This window comes from Oreochromis aureus, linkage group 4 (genome assembly GCF_013358895.1).
Source record: "Oreochromis aureus strain Israel breed Guangdong linkage group 4, ZZ_aureus, whole genome shotgun sequence".
Lineage (NCBI taxonomy): Eukaryota > Metazoa > Chordata > Actinopteri > Cichliformes > Cichlidae > Oreochromis > Oreochromis aureus.
Genome location: NC_052945.1, coordinates 6537099 through 6558396, shown reverse-complemented (window position 1 = coordinate 6558396; position 21298 = coordinate 6537099). Strand labels below are relative to the sequence as shown.

General features: G+C 38.3%; 3 protein-coding genes across 4 annotated transcripts; all 3 read left to right on the top strand.

The window, feature by feature from the left end:
* The first annotated feature begins 171 nt into the window (after window positions 1-171).
* rusf1 (RUS family member 1) lies at window positions 172-4472 on the top strand. Its single transcript, XM_031750695.2, has 14 exons — window positions 172-499; window positions 575-652; window positions 733-847; window positions 939-984; window positions 1246-1278; window positions 1370-1475; window positions 1682-1783; window positions 2175-2245; window positions 2746-2930; window positions 3039-3096; window positions 3831-3895; window positions 3980-4117; window positions 4198-4266; window positions 4354-4472. Exons 1-14 carry the CDS (start codon window positions 350-352, stop codon window positions 4437-4439), a joined length of 1302 nt encoding a protein of 433 aa, XP_031606555.1. The 5' UTR covers window positions 172-349; the 3' UTR covers window positions 4440-4472.
* A 959-nt stretch (window positions 4473-5431) lies between these two features.
* On the top strand, window positions 5432-14250 carry zgc:153292 (uncharacterized protein LOC100003014 homolog). Of its 2 annotated transcripts, none has more exons than XM_031750716.2 (12): window positions 5432-5618; window positions 7118-7319; window positions 7480-7512; window positions 7611-7729; window positions 9644-9746; window positions 9910-9942; window positions 10290-10322; window positions 10425-10658; window positions 11778-11881; window positions 13054-13219; window positions 13315-13370; window positions 13724-14250. In XM_031750716.2, exons 1-11 carry the CDS (start codon window positions 5554-5556, stop codon window positions 13357-13359), a joined length of 1137 nt encoding a protein of 378 aa, XP_031606576.1. In that variant the 5' UTR covers window positions 5432-5553; the 3' UTR covers window positions 13360-13370; window positions 13724-14250. The 2 variants fall into 2 exon arrangements, with proteins under 2 accessions (XP_031606576.1, XP_031606568.1); XM_031750708.2 differs by having other exon boundaries at window positions 13712-14250.
* Window positions 14251-15693: 1443 nt separating this feature from the next.
* elob (elongin B) lies at window positions 15694-21271 on the top strand. Its single transcript, XM_031750729.2, has 4 exons — window positions 15694-15846; window positions 16854-16988; window positions 17681-17789; window positions 20001-21271. Exons 1-4 carry the CDS (start codon window positions 15742-15744, stop codon window positions 20111-20113), a joined length of 462 nt encoding a protein of 153 aa, XP_031606589.1. The 5' UTR covers window positions 15694-15741; the 3' UTR covers window positions 20114-21271.
* The last annotated feature ends 27 nt before the right edge of the window (window positions 21272-21298 follow it).

Below are 21298 nucleotides of genomic sequence, written 5' to 3'. Positions count from 1 at the left end.
TTCATTCATGTTAACTGACACATGATTATGGAAAATATCCGCCAGCATGACCGTAAAAAGCAAAGAAAAAAAACCTATTTATTTGACGTCATTTGAGCGTCTCCGTTGGGGCTCCGCCTTGAACTTCTAATCCACCAATGAGTGATAGGGAAACTATGAGTGCGGAAGCAAACCCGGAAACGTCACAAATGAAAACAAAACAGGACACGTCGGCTCTGTCACGCTGAAGTCCACTCTTAGCTTGGCTTTAATTAAATGCATCCCAGTGGATCTGAAGCCGCAGAATTGCTCAGTTTGTTTAAAAAAAAAATCGTTTACACCCCTCCGACTATCGCTCTTAAAAGTATAAATGGAGACGGACAAAGGTGTGGTTTTGGCAACAGAGAGATATGGCAGTGCAGAGTCCTGGAAATATGTATCAAAAGATGGAGTGATGGAGAGGAGGAGAGATGGGAGTGAAGGTCACTCAGGAGGAAACTCGGTTTTTGGAGTTTTTAAAGTAAGGCACAAGTGAACTTCATTGTGCTTACACTGACTGCAAACTTCAACCTCAAGTTTGAACTTTTGATTTCAGAGCGTCTTTCTGCCTCAAGGTTATCCAGAGAGTGTGAGCGATGATTACCTGCAGTACCAGTTCTGGGATACCATGCAGGTACAGTGGATGATACAACAGAGATAGTTAGATATCTGTGACATTAAACCTCTTCAGTCACGCTCTTCCTCCTCTCTCAGGCCTTCTCCAGCTCTCTGTCAGGGACTCTCGCCACTCAGGCTTCCCTCAGAGGTTTTGGTGTTGGAAACCAGGAGGCCACCGTAGCTGCAGCCACTGTTACCTGGTTATTCAAAGGTGGAAAAATACTGTACATTTACATTAACCCTGCACAGCTCATGCTGACCTCACTGGTGTTTTGATAACAAGCAAATGTGTCTCCCTGCAGATGGGACTGGCATGTTGGGAAGAATCCTCTTCGCCTGGCGGAAAGGGTAAGGCTTATATGAGAAGATCTAACCCAGTGTGCAAAAGCAAATACTTTAGATTCTACAACTGTTGCCACTGATGATAATTTTTTTTTTAAAGTGCATAAAATTCAGTGCTTTAAGCAAATTTAAGGAAGTGATTCTATCAGTATTTCCTTCAATGCCATTTGCCAGTGCTTTCTCATATATATACAACACTGGCTTTTAGAATTGGCTTTTGTTCTGATAGAAATTATGTTCAAAGTAATTTTCTTCATCTTTTTCCAGGAGTAAGCTGGACTCTGAGGCCAAAAAATGGAGGTATGTGCTAAATGTGTAAGAGTCAAGTCAGTCCAGTCACCACTGGAAACCCATTTGAGTTTTTTTTGTTTGTTTTTTAATTCCCAACCAGACTTTTTGCTGACGTGCTCAATGACATTGCCATGTTCATGGAAATATTGGCTCCTTACTTTCCTGCTTGCTTCACCTTCATTGTGTGCACTGCAGGGATATTCAAGGTAACAAACAAAAAACAGGTTAATTCTGATCAAAATTAATTAATGTACACCATTTAAAAGGCTATTCCCATTGCTAAATAGGTAATATAAAGGTGTAATTTCAGTCTAGTTGACCAAGGACAGCACAGGTGCAAGGATGCAGGAAAAGTATAAAACGTTACGTTGCGTTATCTTGCATGTCATCCAGTTGTGTTTGTCTTCTCCAGTCTATTGTTGGAGTGGCAGGTGGTGCGACCAGAGCGGCTCTCACTGTTCATCAGGCCCGCAGAGACAACATGGCTGACATCTCTGCCAAAGATGGCAGTCAGGTAGCTGCCACTCCTACTTTCATCACACTGTTTATCATCAAGCTAACCAATGTGAGCAGTTTTACACTGTTCATTGTCTATATTTTCAATGTTTTAAATGTACCAGGATGGAAACGTAATGTGATGGTAATTATAAAAGGATATATTATACAATACTTTGGTGTGGGACAAGAAAGAAGCACAAAAGGCCCTTTAATGGTAGTTTTAAGTTAAACCAGGTAAAGCACGTTTGATTAATAATAACAGCAACATTTCAGGTCCCTGCCACTGAAGCAGATACATTTTATTATGTACACATTGGTTATCTCCTGAGACACATAGTAAAAAACAGGTAATTTGTAGCAAATCTGTGAAGCCATCATAACATCATCATCTCTGTGTTTTCCTTTAGGAGACTTTAGTGAATCTGGCCGGACTGCTGGTCAGTCTGATTCTCATTCCCCTCGTCACTGATAATCCAGTGTAAGTTTTGTTATTTCAATTATGTTTTTAGTTATTATTTCAAATACTAATTATATTCTTAAAGGGTCAGTTTACCCCGAAAAACACGTTTTTCCTCCAGCCTGCGGTGCTGTTTATGATTATTTTGATGTGAGGTTCTAGTTTTGGAGAAAAACTTTTTTTTTCTGGGCACTTTGAGCATTCAAGGTGATTGTGGTACAGTTTTATTATATTATAAGACAAGGTGGACATCTCCTTAGCTGGTATCTCCGAACCCAGACAAAATTATCTAGAAGGATCAGGTCAAGTAAATTTGACTTAAAGTAATGCACAGCAAGTAAAGTTATCAAAGAAACCAAAAAAATAAAGAAGAAGAACAAAAAAAATGATAATCAAAGTATAGGATAATAATAAAAAAATAGCAATAGTAAATAATAATGAAGGTGAACTGTTGCTTTAGAGTGTTTCATGCCTCTAACATCACCCACCTCCGTCTCTTTCTCCCTTTCTGTCTTGTTTAGATTGACTCTCTGCCTCTTCTTCCTCTTCACCGTGCTTCATCTTTTTGCCAACTACAAGGCTGTGCGTTCAGTTGTCATGGAAACCTTCAATGAAGCACGGCTTTCTATCGTACTGCAGCAGTACCTGAAGGACAAACGAATCCTGAGTCCACCAGAGGCCAATCAGAGAGAACCAGTTTTCTTTGGTAAGAATTATGTTTTTTGTGCTATCGCATTGGCAAGGTTGAGTCCTGTGTTGAGTCTTAGTAAATCTTAATAAGTTGTCTTCTGTTTTGTTTTTGATTTTCTTTTAGAGTTTGGGCAAACTGTGCCGATGAAGCTTGGAGTGAGGCTGCAGGAGATTGCACAGAGGTGATTTCAAAACTTGGTTTGCACGCATTTAAATGTTGCAATAGCAATGAAAGTATGCAGGGGAAAAGTGAGACAAGGAGGAAAAATCCAGAAAAGGGAAGTTTTTATTAAATAGTTAAAGTCAGACACTGACAAGCTGCTTTTACCACCCAAAGAAAAAAGAAATAATAAGCACGACAAAACCCAAATGTTGGTCACTTCAGACGACAGAGCTAAGTCGAGATTTTAGATCTGAAAATTATCTTATTTCTGAGATACTCTCCCGAAAGTTTTTACTTATGGACACCCAAAAAAATTCATTTGTGGCAGAAACAAGTTACCATAGTCAGCCAAACCCCCTCTAAACATTCATTTCTCAAATTGCATGTTTTCGATTCTCTTACTTGCATCTTAGTTCCTCACACCAAAGATGCAAGTGGAGGAAGCGAAGAAGAAGAAGGCTTTTCTCATTTCATGTGCCTCCTTGTCTCTTCTGTTCACCTTCCTCTGACCCCCAAATCAGTCTCAATCTTAAATCACACACAGAAACAGTGACGGGCAAAAAGTTTGATAATCTTAAAAAACAGTAACAGTTTATGGATGAATTTATGGGCTATCTAAAGATTCATCCTCCTGCCACAGTTTGTGTATTCCAGCTGTGAGCCACTGGTCTGTTATACGTTGAAGTCAAAAACACTTCGGAAATATGTGATACAACTAAAAGGAATTTCATTATAGTTCTGCTCATTTTGCAGCCCAGAAGATCTTCAGTTGGCTTTGAAGGAAAACAGCATGCCTTACCTGTTAGGAATCAGAAATGGTATGCTGTCTTCCACCCATGCAAAGAAAAGCAGCATGTTTACATACTTGGAAAGTTATTTTAAACCTCCTGTCTTTCTCGCAGGCTGTGTATGTGTTTGTTTGGGACCAGAAGCTTCAGTGAGTGACGAAATCAGAGCGATGTGCCAGGCGGTAGTACTCAGCAACATGCTGAGCTCGTCAAACTCCAGAGAAGCTACAGGGGCTGCACCGAAACAGCAAAGTGAGCCTTTACCTCCTTCCATGTTTATAAATAGACTGTTTAAATGTGAAGAACTGTAAAACTTCCTCTTTTCTTTTTAGAAGGTCACTGGGAAATGGTGCACGAGAGTCACAAGCTGATGGATGCCATTTTCAATCCATTCCTTAAAGGTGAGCACATGCAAAACTGCTTTAACTTACCAATCATCCTCTTTGATTCCTTTAGTGGAAGCATGATTCTGGAAATGTAACCTGCAGGTGCTGAAGCTGCAGGATGGGACATGAAACGAACCATGATCGACTGGGATGAGTGGAGAGTCGAGTGGAAAACAAAAAGCAGCTGAGAAGCTTTAAATAAACAAAGATGTTTTTAAGTATGCCTGATTTGATTCATTTAGCTGCCCCAACTCTGGAGAGAAAAATAGTTTATATGTTTACAGGAATAATATTTTATTGAAGTAATTTAAAAAAAACCCCTGCAGATCACCATGGAGAAAATGATCTTGGAGCTTTTTTTGTGGGTATTTTGCTTAAGAAAATATGCAAAACAAAATGTGATCGTCCTCCTGTTGAAGGGGGCGGTATTAAACTGCCTTAACCAATCAATGCACAACAAAGAAGAGGGAGCAACAACATCCGGTGCAAAGCGGATATGTCAAGTTCGAAACATCGTTGAGTAAAATTAGAATTAAAATTTACTACTAGTACGTAAACACACAATAATAATAATAATAATTAAAGTTTTCTTACATGCCACAGGGCTATTTCTTAATTATTGTTCTTAACTTTGTTTTTTTTGTCATTAAAAAAATAATGAAAAAGTAGATTAAAATACGAGTGAAATTACAAAATGAGACAAAAATCACTATAAGAGTAAATGTAAACATAATAGATACATAATTCAGTCCTCTCAGTCAATTTTAGTCTTCGTGAATTGTGGCTGTGTTTTAAAGTACATATATTTTTTAATGCCTAAATTCAATTTATTACATTACAGTAAGACAACAAGTGATTTAAGGACATGTCTTTCTGGGGAAACCACAGTTGCTGAACGATAACACGAAATTGTAGACTTTACCCCAAACAAGAAAAAGCTATTAGTTCAGGACATCATTTCAAAGAGAGATCACATTTATGGATCCAGCTAATTAATTTTCTCTAGTTTTCACCATGTGGTTAAAAATAATCTTAATATCAGGAATTTTCACAAATACCACAATGTTTGAAAAAAAAAATCTTATTAATTATCAATCATAAATATTATTAATTTTTAATGATAAATGCAAAAAAAAGGCTACATATTTGTAAGGAAGGATAAATGCGACCTTTATTTTGAAATGTCCTTCCGGATGTTGAAGTGTCCGCGTTGTTAGCTTGAGACGTTTCTCAAACAACTTTAGCGTTAGCAACAACAAAATCGGTTTTTGTGGTTCTAAGTTGACCGAAATTTGACCATACATGGGGAGATATAAGTGTGCCTACAACTGCGACACCTCGAGCGATCCAGACGTAAAGTTTTTTAAGTAAGTTTTCAATAGTAGCGCTGCTTTTTCGTTAAACTAAACCAACAAACAGCTAGAAGCACGTTTGTAAAGTAACAGTGGCTGACAGAAGTAGGCTTGTATCAGTGTTAAGAGTCACATTTTCCACCTTTTCTCAACATTTTAAGCCCACATAATTAGATCTTTTTCTGTATGCATGGGAGTGCAGTTCGGAGTGCACCTGGTAAAGTTACCGAGACGTGTACACAAGCTCACTAAGCAAAAAGGGCATAAACAAAGAAAGTTTATGCCCTCTTACAAAGGTGTATAACTTAGATGTGGATTTTTAAGCATTTTTTTTACCCAAAACAAACCGAACTCTAAAAATCACACCTGCAGAAAATGCAGTTGCAATAGAGGGGTTTTATTCACACTAAATTCTAAGTCAAATCATTTGAGAACCACTTGTGAGCTGTGTGCTGTAGGAGTGACATAAGGGTTTAAGGTGCTGGTGGGATTGTATCAGTGATCAGCCCCGAGGTGCTTCTTTCACCAACAAACATCATAGTCCATAGTTTTCATGGACTGTGATGTGTGCAGGGAACATTGTGACCTATACTGACAGTAGGGAACAGGTGTGAAGATGTGGACTTTGGAGAGAAGAGAAATGAGAGAGACACAGGTGTGACACTGCAAGAAGTAGAGGCAGTGAAGGTAGATGAGTTTACATACCATCCAAAACAATAGACAGTGCATAAGAGAGGTGAAGAAAAGAGTGCAGGCAGAGTGGAGTGGGTGGAGATGAGTGTCAAGGGTGATTTTTGACAGGCTAGCAGCAAGGGTAAAAGGAAAAGTTTACAAGATGCTACCGAGACCTGCTATTATTTATGGTTTGAAAATGGTTGCACTAACAAAAACACAGGAGGTGCAGCTTGAGCTGTTAAGATTTTTTTTATTGTAAATGACCAGGATGGACAGGATTAGAAATGAGTGTGTTAGAGGGACAGCTCAGGTTGAGTGTTGGGAGACAGAGTTAGAGAGCTGCATTTTTAGATGGTTTGGACATGTGCAGGGACAGTGGATATATTGGACAAAGGATGCTGAACATGGAGCTGTGGATGTAATAAAGGAGAACATACAGAGGGTTGCTGTGACAGAGGAGGATGCTAAGCAAAGGTTGAGATTGAGGCAGATGAACTGCTGTGGCGACCCCTAAAGGCAGCAACTGAAAAAAGAAGAAGAAGAAGAAAGACCACTAAAGATCCTCTAAATTACATTTATGAGACAAAAATACTCCTGATTGAGACCTTTAACTGTAAATTATGCTCTCATTATTATGTTTTTCTGTTGTTTAAGTGTTTAATTATCTTGCTTACATTCAGTATATCACTCTGGAAATACTGAGTATTATTTTACATGTAGCTTATCATAATTAGTTTTAACAGAATTAGTCAACAGGTAAAATTTACTGAACTCTACATGATTTTTAGTGAGTTACTTTTCACACAGGGGAAAAAAATGTTTTCTGTGTGTGCATGCAGGTTTCCCCTGTACAACCCCCGAAAACTTAAAAAATGGGTACTGAACATGAAGTGGAAGGACTGGACGCCGACTCGCTTTTCTGTTCTGTGCATCAATCACTTCGAGGAGCAGTACATTGACAAAACGGGCAAAAGTGTGACACTTCGGGAAGATGCGGTTCCCACCATATTTACACCGACTGACAACACACAGAAAAAGAAGGTTTGTGTGTATCATAGATAATTGTTGTCATCATTTAAAAATAAAACATTTGTGAAATTTTTTAAGCTGCATAATGAAACTCCTCCCGTTTTTCTGTTTAACTTCTCAAGCTCAGAGACTTCTTAAAAATAAAGGTGTTGTTACTGTCTCCTTGATACAGGCTGCCATTAACCCGAGACGTAAACGACACAAGGTGAGCTGACCCAGACAGTTAACTGTTTATTGTTTAACGTTTAATGTTATTCATTTTTCTAAATACATTATGTGTTGTTTCTTTTATTGTGAATGCAGCAACCTGGTGCTAAAAGCTCAGAGAAGAATTTGGCTGCATCTGCAACATCAGCTCTCCCTGCAACAGAGGACCGCGTCCGGAGCAAAGAACCCAGCCAGACAGAACAAGAGACCTCTGGGTATGTCACTACACACAAAGAGACTTTCTACTGTCCTAGTCCTCTTTTCTTAAATCAGTAATAAGCAGTAATGCTTCAGTATGCACAGTACTGATGCCCTTCATGAGGGATTTGTGTCTCTTCTTTGGTGTCTTTCACTTTTTAGGCAAATGTGTGAACAGCTACACTATGGAGCCAGTTTCTTTAATCATTAATTATACCTCTAATAAGTCAGTGTTTATAGTTTGAAGACTGCCATTAGCTTCTTGTGCATATTTGCTTGTTAATTATTAATAATACATTTATTTGTAAAGCACATATTTACAAAGTGCTTAACCGTTTGAATAAAACCACACATTAAGGATAAGTGTACATAATCAAACATGCAGTTAGTCTTACATTTATTCCTGCATACACACAAAACAACAGTCAAACGATTAAGGAAAAGCTGAGTTATGAGGCGTCACTGAAAACCAACAATTCAGCCAACCTGATAAGCTGAGGGAAGTTTAGCAGTGGCAACCTCAAAAGCATTATTACCTCTGGTTTTAAAGTAAAAGCGTAAAACAGTTAAAAGACCTTTTCAGACCCAGACGACCCTTTTCAGTCTCAGCAGATCTGCTGTATAGGTAGGAGCCAAGCCATGTATGTTATTAATAACATTTTAAAATGAAGAAAGGTTTAATTTTTGCAGTGTTTGTTCAATAAAGGAAACAAGACTGGATGAGCTTAGAGATCAAAATTTAGATTGTGGTAAATAATATTTGCAGCATTACAGTTTTTCCTTCCATATTATTCTCTAAAACCAACTTCCTCCTCCTGTTTTCATCGCTCTTTAATTCACTGCATCTGCAACTTTTTTGTTATATATTCGCTGAGCTTTTAACATTCACACATGCTCCATAATGAGGTTATGAGAAATAGTTTCTAGGTGTCTCAAATTGAATCATATATATTCCACTGTATATTTATAGTGACAGTGTAGTTTGGGAAAGAAAGCCACATTGCTGACCAACTTGTAGTCTCGAGTTTAGTTTAATGCACTTTATATCGTTCAAACAGGTGTACTAAAAAGTGCTACCTTGTAGTCATAAGCTACACATTCAAATATGCACATAAATTCTGAAAACAAAGCGTTCTTCTTTGCTTGGTTTTGATGCTTGATATTTATTTGCTGAGAAAAATATTTGTTTTGTGCTCAGTGAGGGACATTTAAGATTTGTTAGAAGTTTTAGAAGAAAAGCAAAAGATTAAAAAGGATAAAAGGACTAAACATGTTACTTCTGACCAGTCAGTTTCTCTCAGAGGTATAAAAACAATCTGGTTTGTCAGCTGCTACCTGCTGAAAGATTGTGGCTCATTTATGTCTTTATAGAAGCAGCTAACAATATACAAACGCCTCAGATTTTAAATTGATATATATTTAATGCACAAGCCTAAAAACCACAGTAACCTTGCAAAAAGGTTGTTTTGGATGGTACAGTTTGCAGGTTTACAGTGAAGTTTGTGTGGTTACAGGTATAACACAATATCAAACCTAACTTTTTTTTCTTTTAAAAGCTGATAAAAGCATTTAAGATGACATTTTCCTGCTGTACACGCATTTAAAAACAGATTTACAGTCATGGTGGTTTGCTGTATTGGTCCATTGGAGATCTGGCCACTGGTTAGGTCACTAAACCAGTTTTCAGACTTAACCAAAGGTTTCTTTGGGAATTGTTGTGTTGGCAAAGATGACTTTCTGGTTGATCACAGGTTTTCTCTTGGGAAAAAGATAAAGATAAAATCAAATCAAACACTAGAGAAGTGTCTAGCTTCTCCTTCATAAATCAAATTTTTTTTTCCTGTTCTTTTATTTATTTTTTTAATCATTTCTGTACAAATATATATTATTGTTTCCTTAATGTTTTAACTTTTTTCTGTTTTAATGATTAGAGATCCCAAAAAGTCAGACAAATGGAGGATTATAATTGATGAAGCGCTGATGAAGATCGATTCATTTCCACACTTTTTTCATGGCGATTACTGTGTACCACAGGTAAATGCAATTGTATTTTATACATACTGATCACTGGGATAACTTGAGAGTTTATGTTTAGCTAATCTTATGGCATTTACGGCGTATCCGATATGTTTTATCTTGCTGTTTATCTTCATTAGTGTGAGTTAATCTATGTGTGTGTTTCCACCTGCATCAACAGAGTATCCACTGGGCTCCAGATAATAATTTCAGTGTAAGTAGAATATTTTCAGTCTACTAGGGGTGTAATTCTCAGAAACCGGATGAACGAATGAACACTAAAACCACAAGCCTGATCACGTGATTGGATCATAAACAAAAAATAAACTTTTATTCTCATATATTTCCAGTTCACCCACTACTGGGACATTTTTAAACAGAATTCGCCAGACTAGCTTTAACCAAGGGCTCCACACGGGTATCAGGACACCGAGTGTTGGGCACATTTGTGTCACAGTTTCCTGTCTCTGCTGCAGAATTCTTACACCACTTTAATCTGTAAAAGCTTGTCTTTTATATCGTGAAGCACTTAATTCACCTCCTCTTTTGTCATTTTTACAGCCTGAGGATAAAGACAATGAAAACATTATAGAGGTACGTCTGTTGTAGCACGATTACCTGCAGGTGTTACTCCAAATCCAAACCAGGGTTTTGGATGGTTTTGTCCCTCTGCCTGATGCATTATCCTGACTGCAGGTGAAGGAGCCATGGGAGTGGCTTGCTCTGGATGTCCGTGGACCGCTGCCCCAAACAGTAAATGGACACAAATACATTTTGACGGTGACCGACTTCTACTCCAAATGGGTGGAAGCTGTGCCGATGACAGCGTGCCTCCCTTCAGATGTGGCAAAGCACATCGTGGACATCATTGCCCACTTTGGATATCCACTAAGAATCCTCTCCAGACTGCCTCTTGACATAGTCCACAAAGTGAGCGCACATTTGATTAATCTGCCTGGACTGTTTTGCAAAACCTGATTTCATATCAGTATCAAAAATGTAGTTGAAGTTTAGAAACTTGCATTTTTTAAAGTGCCTTATAAATCTGACTTGGAATTAGTGTCTCAAAACCAAACCCAAGGCAGTTAAACCTATATGTAGTTATTATAGTGACATGCTTTTAATTCAAAGAACATATTTAACCTTCACAAGACCAACTCGGCAATCATATAATGCATAAAGGGAAGCTATTATGCTCCTCCTTATTTTCTTTCACACATATACTGTTGTGGTTTGTTCGTACCAAATGGGTAACAGTTTTGTCTTGTGGTACTTGAATGAATACAGTTGTGTTTGAAAACCATGAGTTTTCTCTGCAAAACACAAGTACAGCTGATGGCTAGAATCGATTTCCACAGCGTATTTTCACAACTTATCACGGAGTCCTGCGATGTCTCCGAACTTTGCCCCCTTTTTTCCTGTCTCTAATAGTCAAATTGAAGCCTTGGGATGTTTGCATCACGAACTGCATCTGGCATAAAAATCTGTGAAATCAAGCATGTGCAGCCATCCCCTGAGAACAATTCTCTAGTCTTGCTTTGTATGATGTCAGTGAGACCAGATGTTTCCACCTTCCTCCTGTAAAAAGCTCCTGTTTACAAGTGGCTGCCAGTCAGGAGACTGTTGGCTTAAAGGGAAGAGAAGGAAGGTAAACTGGCTTGTTTTAGACAGTGGATGAACTTAAGGGCTGCACTGAGGCCCAAAGCAAGATGAGAAACATTATCTGAACTGTTAACAATTTGAAACTACAGTTGTTTTTTTTTTAGAGTTCAAGTATAAAAATATGGTGCTGAGAATGACTTAAATCATGAAACTTTATCCATTCTGTGAGATGTTATGATAATTAAATGCTAATGAAATAATATTGGTTTTATTTTTGTTAAATTAAACATATAGTTTGAATTACCACCAGCTGAAAAAGCCCTTTGTGTCTTCCAGCTCATAATATAGTGCATGATACTTCTTTTTGTTATAAACTAATGTTATACTGTGTCCTCATTGTCCAGTTTCACACATCTGTATACTGTGTGAATGTCTTCCCAATGACAGATCAACCGTGAACTGAAAGATCAGCTGAAGGTTGCTGTTGCTCTTCTGGTCTATCATCAGCAGACGGGCACCGCAGATATGATCACACCACAGCTGATAGACAGGTCTGTAAAAAGCCAGGGTGTGCTAATATTTGTTTTTTGTGACATTTTATAGTCTTGTTACGCCTTTATACCTGTAGTTTTGTTTCCTTTGGTCCTTTTCCAGATTTTATTAATTTTACCAAAATACATTTTGTAATTTGGATGACCTACAAAGTTCACTCTCTTGTTGGTGCAGGTGAAAACTTGTAGCTTTTAACACAGGATAAAAACATTTAGGTTATTAATAATATGACAAATGTTAAAGTCTCTGAAGTTTTCTGTTACCAAATTGGTTTTGCAGTGAATGGTTTTGGATGCCTTCATGCTTTTAGGGCAGTTATAACTGCATGCACCAGTAAATCGGGCAAACATCAGTATCTGTTTGTTAATGATGATGTAACAGGATTATTCATAGTGAGTCACTCAAACCACACAGCAACGTGTTTTAATGCGTTGTGTTGTTGATGGATCATCTCTGAAATGTAGTCCGTTTTCATCATCTTCTTCCTACCAGATGATAGTGGGAGACCCTCAACATGAACTTTTATTGAGAGTAGTTTTATCCAGATCTGTGCTAATGTGTTTATATCAGCTCGACCATAACTAGCCACCTGGTAGTAAAGCATATGTCAAGTATCCCAAAGCTGCTGTTATTTTTTTCCATCTACTTTAACATCGAAAGTTATAGCCGAGCTCTACGTTTTTCTTTTTTGTCAAAAAATATACTAAAGTGAGAATTTTGTCTATCAACTTCAGATGGAAATTAGCTTCTTTACAATCAATGTCTGGACATGAAACTTTATTGAAACAGGGCACACTCATATTATTGGAGCTGAAAGAGTCTGGACAATTTTTAACTCTCTGTGGATTCTCAGTACTTGTTTTTTTTGGGAGCTAAAGGAATATTTGACCCAACAGTCCAATGTCTATCAACTGGAAACATGACGTTCATCAGTGTCAGTGTCTGATATGTATCTGTTGTGTAGCAACAGTTGCCTGCTGATGATGTAGTTTTCTTTTATAATAATATTTATATATTTTTTCTAAATGAGATAAAAGGGAATAAATAACCCAAAATATAAAATATCTGGCACCTATGGACCAAATTGTTATTACAAACTATCGGCGCATAATACCTGGATGTTCTGTCATCATAGTAACATCTCAGTGCTGTAATGTTCCTAATCAAACAGGATGGTGAACGATCTAATAGAGGAACATGCAGCTGACTGGGATGTTTACCTGCCTGCCAAAGTGTTCAGTCTGTGCTTCAAAGAGCATTCGGACACCAAGGAGAGGCCTTTCTCAGTGCTCTGCTGTAAGGGACTAGAGCCTGTTCAGTTCCCCAGAGAACTGGATGTAAGTGTAGGTTTTAAAAACTATAAATCTTTAATAAACCTTACAGATAAAGTAAAATGACTTTCTGTATTTTTTTTAATCCATTTTTTTCACAGTTTCCACTTTCCAAGATCCGAGAGAGTGCCTTTGTGGTTAGATAGAAGTTTATCCGGTGAGTTTTATGTGGAGTTGTGCACCACACTGTAATATAATATTTTATATTTTACTGTTGTTTGGAACTGTGTGAAGCATATGGGGCATTGTGAATTTGTGGAATATATCACTGGGATTAGGTAATTACTATTATTATAGCAATTATTCAGGTTTATATTTTCTCTCGGTTAGATTATTGAGGTGTTCTTTCAACAGGCATCAGAAATCAGTTGAAGGACTTCAAATGATTTCAAATCCAGCAATGAGACGTCTTAAAGATATTATAGCAGTTTAGTGACACTACACTGGGTACTTGTGTTGTTTTAAACTGACTTAACAGTGATGTTCAACTTGTCTCAGTTTTATTTTCAGGTCACTTGAATTAGAAACAAACTGGAGCCGCTTTAGCAGCAAACCAGGGAAGAAGAATGTGTTCGGTCCTGGAGGTATTAGTTCTGGTGGAAACCCTGATGAGTGGACCGGGATGTTCTAGTACTGAGCTCTGTGGAGAGGATTTGCTGATGAAACTGCACATTTCAACAGCATTTTCCACTTTGTCTGTGATACACTGAGATGCTCCACCTATTTTTCATTCGCAAGTATTTTTGGATGTAGTATTTTAATTCAGTTTTTTGCTGTAGCACTGCAGCAAAATGTCTTGCTTAAAATATATAGCAGCATGTCTGCAGTGTTGAGACTGGAACAATCTAAATGTAGGGATAGGAAGGCGAGCCAGTTTTCTGAGCCATAGGAGACTGATCAGTATAGCATTATTATTTTTATGACTTCAAACAGTTCAGCCACCTCCACTGGTAAGATTTAAGCTGCTGATTGTTGATGTTTTCTGTTTGTAAAAAGGTAAAAGATGCCAATAAACTTTATTTAAATATCATTTTTAATCACTAGTGAATAGTTTTTATTTATTGACCATCCATGTTCTTCTTCTTATCCAATCTGGGGGTGCTTGAGGCTAGCTCAGCTACCTTAAGGGGAGAGAGGGGTACACCCTGGTTGCCAGCCTATCGCATGGTAACACAGAGGTAACACAGAGGGACAACCATTCATACTTAAAATCTCACCTACAGCCAGTATAGACTCGCCAGTTACCCCATGCATGTCTTCAGACTGTCGGAGTAAACCGGAGCACCTGAAGAGATTATTTACAATAATCTCACAAACAGCTGATTTACGAGTCTTCCAAGAATCAGTTGACGAGCCTACAACTCACTTCTGCTATTCTTATTTTACAGTAAGGAGAAGTGTGTTTTTCTGTCACACTTTTTTTAGGCACTGCTGACTCGTGAGGGTCAAGACAGAAAACCAAACCTCAGCTGTTGTCAGGTTAGTCATCCCACTCGTCTCTGAGGGAAGGAAGGCATGATGAAATGGTTTAAAAGGTGTCAATGTTACAAAACTTTACTAGTGTTGAATCCAAAAGGAGAAAGCTTCTTGCGAGATCAGAAAAAATCTGAAAAAAAATTAAGATTTCCTTGACCTACCCCAGATCCCAACAAAATAGATGAGAGGTAAAGAGTATCATTATGGTCCTAGGTTTTGATATATTTGGAATCCGAATACTTTAATCCCTAAGGAAATTATGTAGTACTGTTGTTCCAAGACAATAAGAACAGTAACAGACCGAATTAAATTAATTAATGCAATATATTAGAAAGTTACAAAATAAAAGAAATAGCCCTAATATATACAAATAGCTCGTTTATAAATATCCACAATAATTATAAATATTTTATAGATAAACACACAATCGTTGCACTTTATACAATTAATTTTGTATTTGAACACAATTCCCACGTGCTAAAAACAGTCGTAGGTGATACTCTTTTTTTTAAACTTTTTAACTCTAGTGACTGCTAAAACTATCAGCTGTAAAATCATCTGCTAATCTGTCTGCTAACCATCGATGGCAGGGGTATCAAACACAAGGCCCAGGGACCAGAATCTGCAATGACTCTAACCAGGCCCACAGTTTAGCTTTGAACAATATTCAAGCAGGGCACTCATTTTACGCTTTTAACTGTACTTTTATAAGATTTAAAACTGTTCATACTGATAACGACGTCACCCATTCATACTACACCAAAGTAATTAAGTAAAAGATAAACCATTAAATTACAGAAAAGTTTCCTGTTTTTTCCCCCACTTTACTATGGAAATTTCTATTTTAAAGCAATAGGACTTTTTTGTAAATTAACAAAAACATTGTTTTATTTTAAATTTGGTGCAATCCTTCATAAAACGGGACCTCCGATTAACTCTGATAATTTAAGCAGTTGTTATGAATAGAAATAAGACATTCAGACGTATTCTCCAGTTGCATTCGTTTGTGCATGCATAGACTGACGGCGCTGTGAGCTGCCCTCAGCTGGCGGATGGTGGAGTTAAAGCTGTGGCTGCCTGATGCTGCTCTGAGCTCACAGTTGTCGTTGTGCAGTGCAGTTTTTCTCCCCACTGTGTGCAGCCAACCGCAAGATATGGTGAGTGAGGAAAACACATACAGCTCAGAATATAGTGGCCTGTTGACTACGAAAAACCGACTTTAGGTCAGCCGGCAAACCCTCCCCAGAGCGGTAAAATGTCTGATTTGAGCAGCTAAGCTAAGCTGGTCACAAAGCGATCACTCCAAGACGAATGTCTTTGTTTAGCTAACCTTTGCTAGCATTGGCTAGCTTCTCCTGCGTTAGTCAATACAGTAGCTCATGGTGGCTCGTTGCGCTATACTCTTCAAGTTGATAGCAAGTTACGCACAGTGGGGTCCGATCAAAGTTAAGAGACATGACTGTTGTTTGAGATAAGTCATCCAAATTTTGTTGTGGCTCAAATAGCCATTTAGCCGCACAAAAGCTAACTAGCTAAAGTTATCAGCTAACGCTGCCATGTATGCCATAACTTAGATAAAAATGGTTGTTTAGCGTGAGCGGGGCTTGTTTTAAAAGTTAGATGAGTTGAAACACAAACTGTCAACTTAATAGTTCAAGTCTGTGAAGACAGTTTATCGAGGAAGCCGCTACAGCTGGCGTTAACAGATGGCTGAAGCTTTGGTTAAAACTGCCTTAGCTAAGCTATGTGTCACTGCGGCTATTTAAAACGTGAGGTGTAGAGAAGTGACTTGGCTTACTCATAAAGTTACCAAAGTGTTCCCACACAGAATAACCTGGTTAAGCAGAGACGGTTTCAGTTTATAAACGCCTATCTACCGTCTGTTTGTTTTGCTCAAACTTTAACCAGCTGAGCATTTATTAATGATCCCTGTATTGGACCGATATGTCTCCCTGCTTTTTCTCACTTGATAAATCTATCTGGTGATGGCACTGGACACTTTCTGTAGGCTCTACAGAGACGAACAGTATCTGATATAAATGCTCAGAAAACAGAATTGAGCTTAATCCAGTAAGACAGGACGTGTGTTTCTGAGAATCAGGGTTACAGTGTCTATCAGTATCATCACTATCTGATTTTCTTCTGTCACTTCATCTCACTCCAGGATGTGTTTCTAATGATCCGACGTCACAAGACGACCATCTTCACAGATGCCAAAGAGTCAACCACAGTCTACGAACTGAAGCGCATCGTGGAGGGCATTTTAAAGAGGCCACCTGAAGATCAGAGGCTTTATAAGGTGAAATAAATTACCTAGAATCCTTGTTAATAGTATTTTTTTTTTCTTTGACCTTACAATTTTATACTCTAAACAATGTCTCAAAAAAAGAGATTGTTAATCAAAATAAAAGCTGGAGCTCTAATACCTGTTCTTTATTCACTTGACAAAGCTGTTCTCACAAAACATGAAAGTTTTCTTTTGTTACTTGAAGTCTCCACTGAATGTCTAGCCCTAACAGTCAGCAAACAGGAGCACATTTATAGTTTATAACTGAAATCAAGTGACAGTAACATATTTTCAGAACTTAGAAGGAAGTCCTAAATTTCCTCAAGCCCTCACCCCCGCCCCCCTCCTTTTTTTTCCCTCTCAATGTAAAAGTGAAGTTGAGTCAGTGTCAGTGACAAAAAGCTTGTCCTCCATTTCTGAGTGTCAGTTTGTCAGGAAAGTCTAAAAAAAAAAACCCATCAAAGTTTTTGCAAAGTTTAAATATTTTTAATTTACTTTGGTTCAGGTTTTATCTGAACACATCACTGGACTTCCTGTTTTTTTTTTCCTTTCCTCAAACTTTGGCTTTTCGTTAAGTACAAGCAGTCTTCACATCAGAGAACAAGGCCTCGCCATTTTCATTTTGTTACAAAACCTTCTGCCCTGCAAACTTGATCCTGCAAATCTCTGAAGATGTCTGCGTCTTTTAACTCTTTCTTCTTCAGGATGACGTGCTGCTTAATGACAGTCAAACTCTTGGAAACTGCGGCTTCACAAATCAGACAGCCCGGCCTCAGGCCCCGGCCACGGTGGGATTAGCATTTCGTCTGAGTGGTGAGTAGTTCATCTTCTAACCCACCTCAATACTAGTTTTTACTGTGAGCTTATTCGCTTGATCTGAACTCGGGTTTAGGGGGAAAAAAGATAACAGCCAAATTCTAAATTCTGGATTCTGGTTTACACTAAGCAACTTGTCACATTGATGCGCTATACAATCCAAATTATCTCTTAAGTTCCAAAAACATACCTGCCAACATTTAAGTTTCAAAATCTGGGAGTTTGTAGTTCTGTTGTAGCATATTTATCAGCCCACTGATGTGTGAAGTCATTATGATGGCACAATATAAAAGCCTATACAAACACAGCATGTTGCGAAAAACAGCACCAATTTTTCAGTTGTTAACTTGTTGTTTAACACAGCGGTCCCCAACCCCCAGGCTACAGACTGGTACCGGGCCACGAGAGTTGATGCTAGGGTGTGAAATTTATGGTTTTCAGGGTTTTTAATGTTATTTTTTATCATTAACTCGGTTTCCCTGGGTCTTTTCTCGTGTGTTATGAATAAATCTTCTTTTTTTTGGTACCGGTTTTATTTTGTTGTATTTATCTGCGACACCTTAAAGGCTGGTTCGTGAAAATATTGTCGAACATAATCTGGTCCGTGGTGCAAAAAAGGCTGGGGACCGCTGGTTTAACATACATGCACATACCCAAAATGTTGCTTTTTGTGAAAAATGTGTCCTCAAAAGAATGTACTAATAAAAAAAAAATGAGTCGACATCAAGCAAAGATGAGCCGGTTCTGCTGTTTTTAACGAGAAAATGAAGAACTGGAGATTCCAGGTTTGTCCAGTTCCGATAAGAAGGCAGAATTTCATGGTTTGGTACAGGAGTTGAAGCTGTATCAAGATGTCAGTGGGGCAGTTTGAACCCTTGTTGGCAGAGTTGGGACCACATCTGAGGAGGCAAAGAAATCATTTCAGAGAGCCGACTAACGGCGTTTAGCTGTCTGTCTGAGCTAAAATTGTATTATTTTACTATTTGTATATTCAGTATCGGTGCACATTTGGAGCTACAAGCACACTTGTTGCCAACTGCAGTGGTCTGTTTGGTGACGCCTGTTCATTTGCATGATAAAAATTGAGCTTGATCCCAAAAAATTGGTACTGCAAAATTACGCAGTCGGTGAGAATGGCTGCGTTAAAATGCTCGCAAGAATTTTTCACGCCCAGCATGTTAATGCATTAAGTACTTTCCTGAATATCGTTAAATAGGACATGTTCCCACCATAACTATTGGGCAAGCAAAGCTAGTCATAGTTTGCTGTTTGAACTGTAAGTTTTTGTATTATGTCATCCTCTTTCAAGCCAAATGTGAGCTATAACCACTTCTGTTAAATTGTCCAGCTTTCAAAGAAAATTGTTGCAACTTGTTGTCTACAGTTGGAAAGAGGCGTTTATATTTTTACAAGGTTTTGATTATGTGTTATTAACTCTGGAAGTTCGATTTGGTAAATATGTCCAACTTGGCAAAGTCAATAACTCTGTGTCACACAGACTGAAATGGGCGCATATGTGGCTGAACTCGTCATTGTTTATGTCTTGCGATTTTACTGCATCTTTGCAGTAAAGAAAGATGAAATGGTAAAAAGAGGTAATTTATTTAGAACTCAGCTGTGGTGTCTGTGCAGAGATTGGCAAGGCACATCCTTTGAATCGGGTTGCCAGTTTGTGCCGCCAGACGGGTTGAAATTGTATTTGGAGTGTGTACTGTGTGTGCATTTCATAGACAGTCTGGCAAATTGGGCAAAGTTGGCTGAACAAAACTTACTGATCCGTGTATTCCAGTTATTCATGGTAAAGTTTGAGAGTCGTGCAGGTTTGGGAGTTTCCTGAGAGAAACCGACTGCCGGGAGATGGTCTTAAAATACAAGTGAAAACAGGAAAAATGGGAATGTTGCCAGAAAAGATTGCCAGAGCATTTTTAAAGAGTTTCTCTTTGTCACTCAGTAAATGCCATTTTTCCAGTGAAGGAAGCAAAATACTTTAACTTATTCAGTGTTCAACATTGGTCTAGTTGTCCAAAACAAAACTGTTTGTGTCTTTTTGGCATTTTTAAAAACTGTTATTTTAAAATTCAGGTACCCCTGAATACAAAAGTATTCATTTCTTTGGATCTCCTTTCATCTCACTTTGATCTCTTTCCAAAGTCTAATGTCTCTTTTGTCTCTCTCTCTCTGTGTTTTAACTTTCTGTCGTTCTCCCAGATGATTCATTTGAGCAGCTGAGGATTGAGCCCTTCTCCACTCCCCCTGAGCTTCCCGACGTCATGAAGCCCCAGGATTCAGGCAGCACAGCCAACGAGCAGGCTGTACAGTGAGCTCAGGGGCGGGGGAAACGAGAGGGACACACAGGGGGTCGAAGGGAGGGGTTGAATTTTTGGGAAGTGATGCCTCAGCGGGTGAAGTTTTGCCTTGCCGACGACCGATCTTCAGCTGGGCGTAAACAATTTCAAACGCGGATTCCCCCTTGGTGTAAATGTGAGGGTGCTTCAAAGTGGTTCATTTTGTCCTGAAATCGGCGAACGCATGCTAGATAAATTGATAATTACACAAAAGACCCCACAGAGATACCTGACGGACTTGTCATGACACTGTCAGTCATCCACGGGGTTGGTAAAGGCTGAACATGAATAATTGTACCTCGTATTTAATGAATTCTAGTCTTTATTTGGAGTAAGGCTGATGCTGCCTTACTTGTGTTCTTTAATTTGCTGGCTTCAGAGTGGGAGTTGACAAGGTGTCTCATTTTTAGGTTTTTATGTTTGTGTTTCTTTATTAAACTATTACTAGGATTAACTTTTTTGGGGGGGGTGGTTTGGATATGTGTTGCTGCAATAGCTCGGAGTTTATGAATATCTAAGTTACTGAGACTGAGTGACTCATTTGGATCTTCAGTACACGTCTTCAGGCATAGCAGCAGTCAAAATTCAAGTTGTGGCGATTATTCTTTACTTTTCCCTTCTTAACATTGATGGAGACCTCTTCACCTTTCCTCAGCAATGATTGGTTGTAGCCTGTGACTTGCTTGACAGTCTGAAGTGAAGAGGTGACACGTTGTGGTTAAATTATGAGCTGTGCCTGGCTGCTTATTTTGCCTCCCATTTATCCCGGAATCATAGCTCATTTATGTCATGCTGCAGTTTGTGCTGTATTTTACACTGTTAATACCATAATGCGTATTATTTTCAAAAAAATTTAAAGTTGTATTAGAAATAAACACTTCTGCACATCAAAACTTCACATTATGGTGTAACACTGGGTCTCATGATCTAGAAACTTAATAATAATTAAAAAAAAAAAAAAAAAAAAAGTCTGTTATTACAGGAAGAGGATATAATGGCCTGGTGGGTGTGGGAAAAGAAGCTGTTTAATATTACATTTAAAAGCATATTTGAACATTGAGGCTGTTAAACAGTGGGATGTGATGATCAAAGTTGCACTTGTAACTGGTTTAACATTAAAAGAATTGTTTTTCACATCTGTGTACTGTTGTGTGTTTATGC

What these genes read in the sequence shown, in the direction of transcription:
- rusf1 (XM_031750695.2), top strand. Translation starts at nt 350, where the DNA reads ATGGAGACGGACAAAGGTGTGGTTTTGGCAACAGAGAGATATGGCAGT. An exon ending in CTCTTCGCCTGGCGGAAAGG is followed by an intron (nt 985 to 1,245) that starts GTAAGGCTTATA and finishes ATCTTTTTCCAG; the next exon opens with GAGTAAGCTGGACTCTGAGG. An exon ending in TCTGAGGCCAAAAAATGGAG is followed by an intron (nt 1,279 to 1,369) that starts GTATGTGCTAAA and finishes ATTCCCAACCAG; the next exon opens with ACTTTTTGCTGACGTGCTCA.
- zgc:153292 (XM_031750716.2), top strand. Translation starts at nt 5,554, where the DNA reads ATGGGGAGATATAAGTGTGCCTACAACTGCGACACCTCGAGCGATCCA. An exon ending in ACAACACACAGAAAAAGAAG is followed by an intron (nt 7,320 to 7,479) that starts GTTTGTGTGTAT and finishes TCCTTGATACAG; the next exon opens with GCTGCCATTAACCCGAGACG. An exon ending in CTCCAGATAATAATTTCAGT is followed by an intron (nt 9,943 to 10,289) that starts GTAAGTAGAATA and finishes TCATTTTTACAG; the next exon opens with CCTGAGGATAAAGACAATGA.
- elob (XM_031750729.2), top strand. Translation starts at nt 15,742, where the DNA reads ATGGTGGAGTTAAAGCTGTGGCTGCCTGATGCTGCTCTGAGCTCACAG. An exon ending in GCAGCCAACCGCAAGATATG is followed by an intron (nt 15,847 to 16,853) that starts GTGAGTGAGGAA and finishes ATCTCACTCCAG; the next exon opens with GATGTGTTTCTAATGATCCG. An exon ending in ATTAGCATTTCGTCTGAGTG is followed by an intron (nt 17,790 to 20,000) that starts GTGAGTAGTTCA and finishes TCGTTCTCCCAG; the next exon opens with ATGATTCATTTGAGCAGCTG.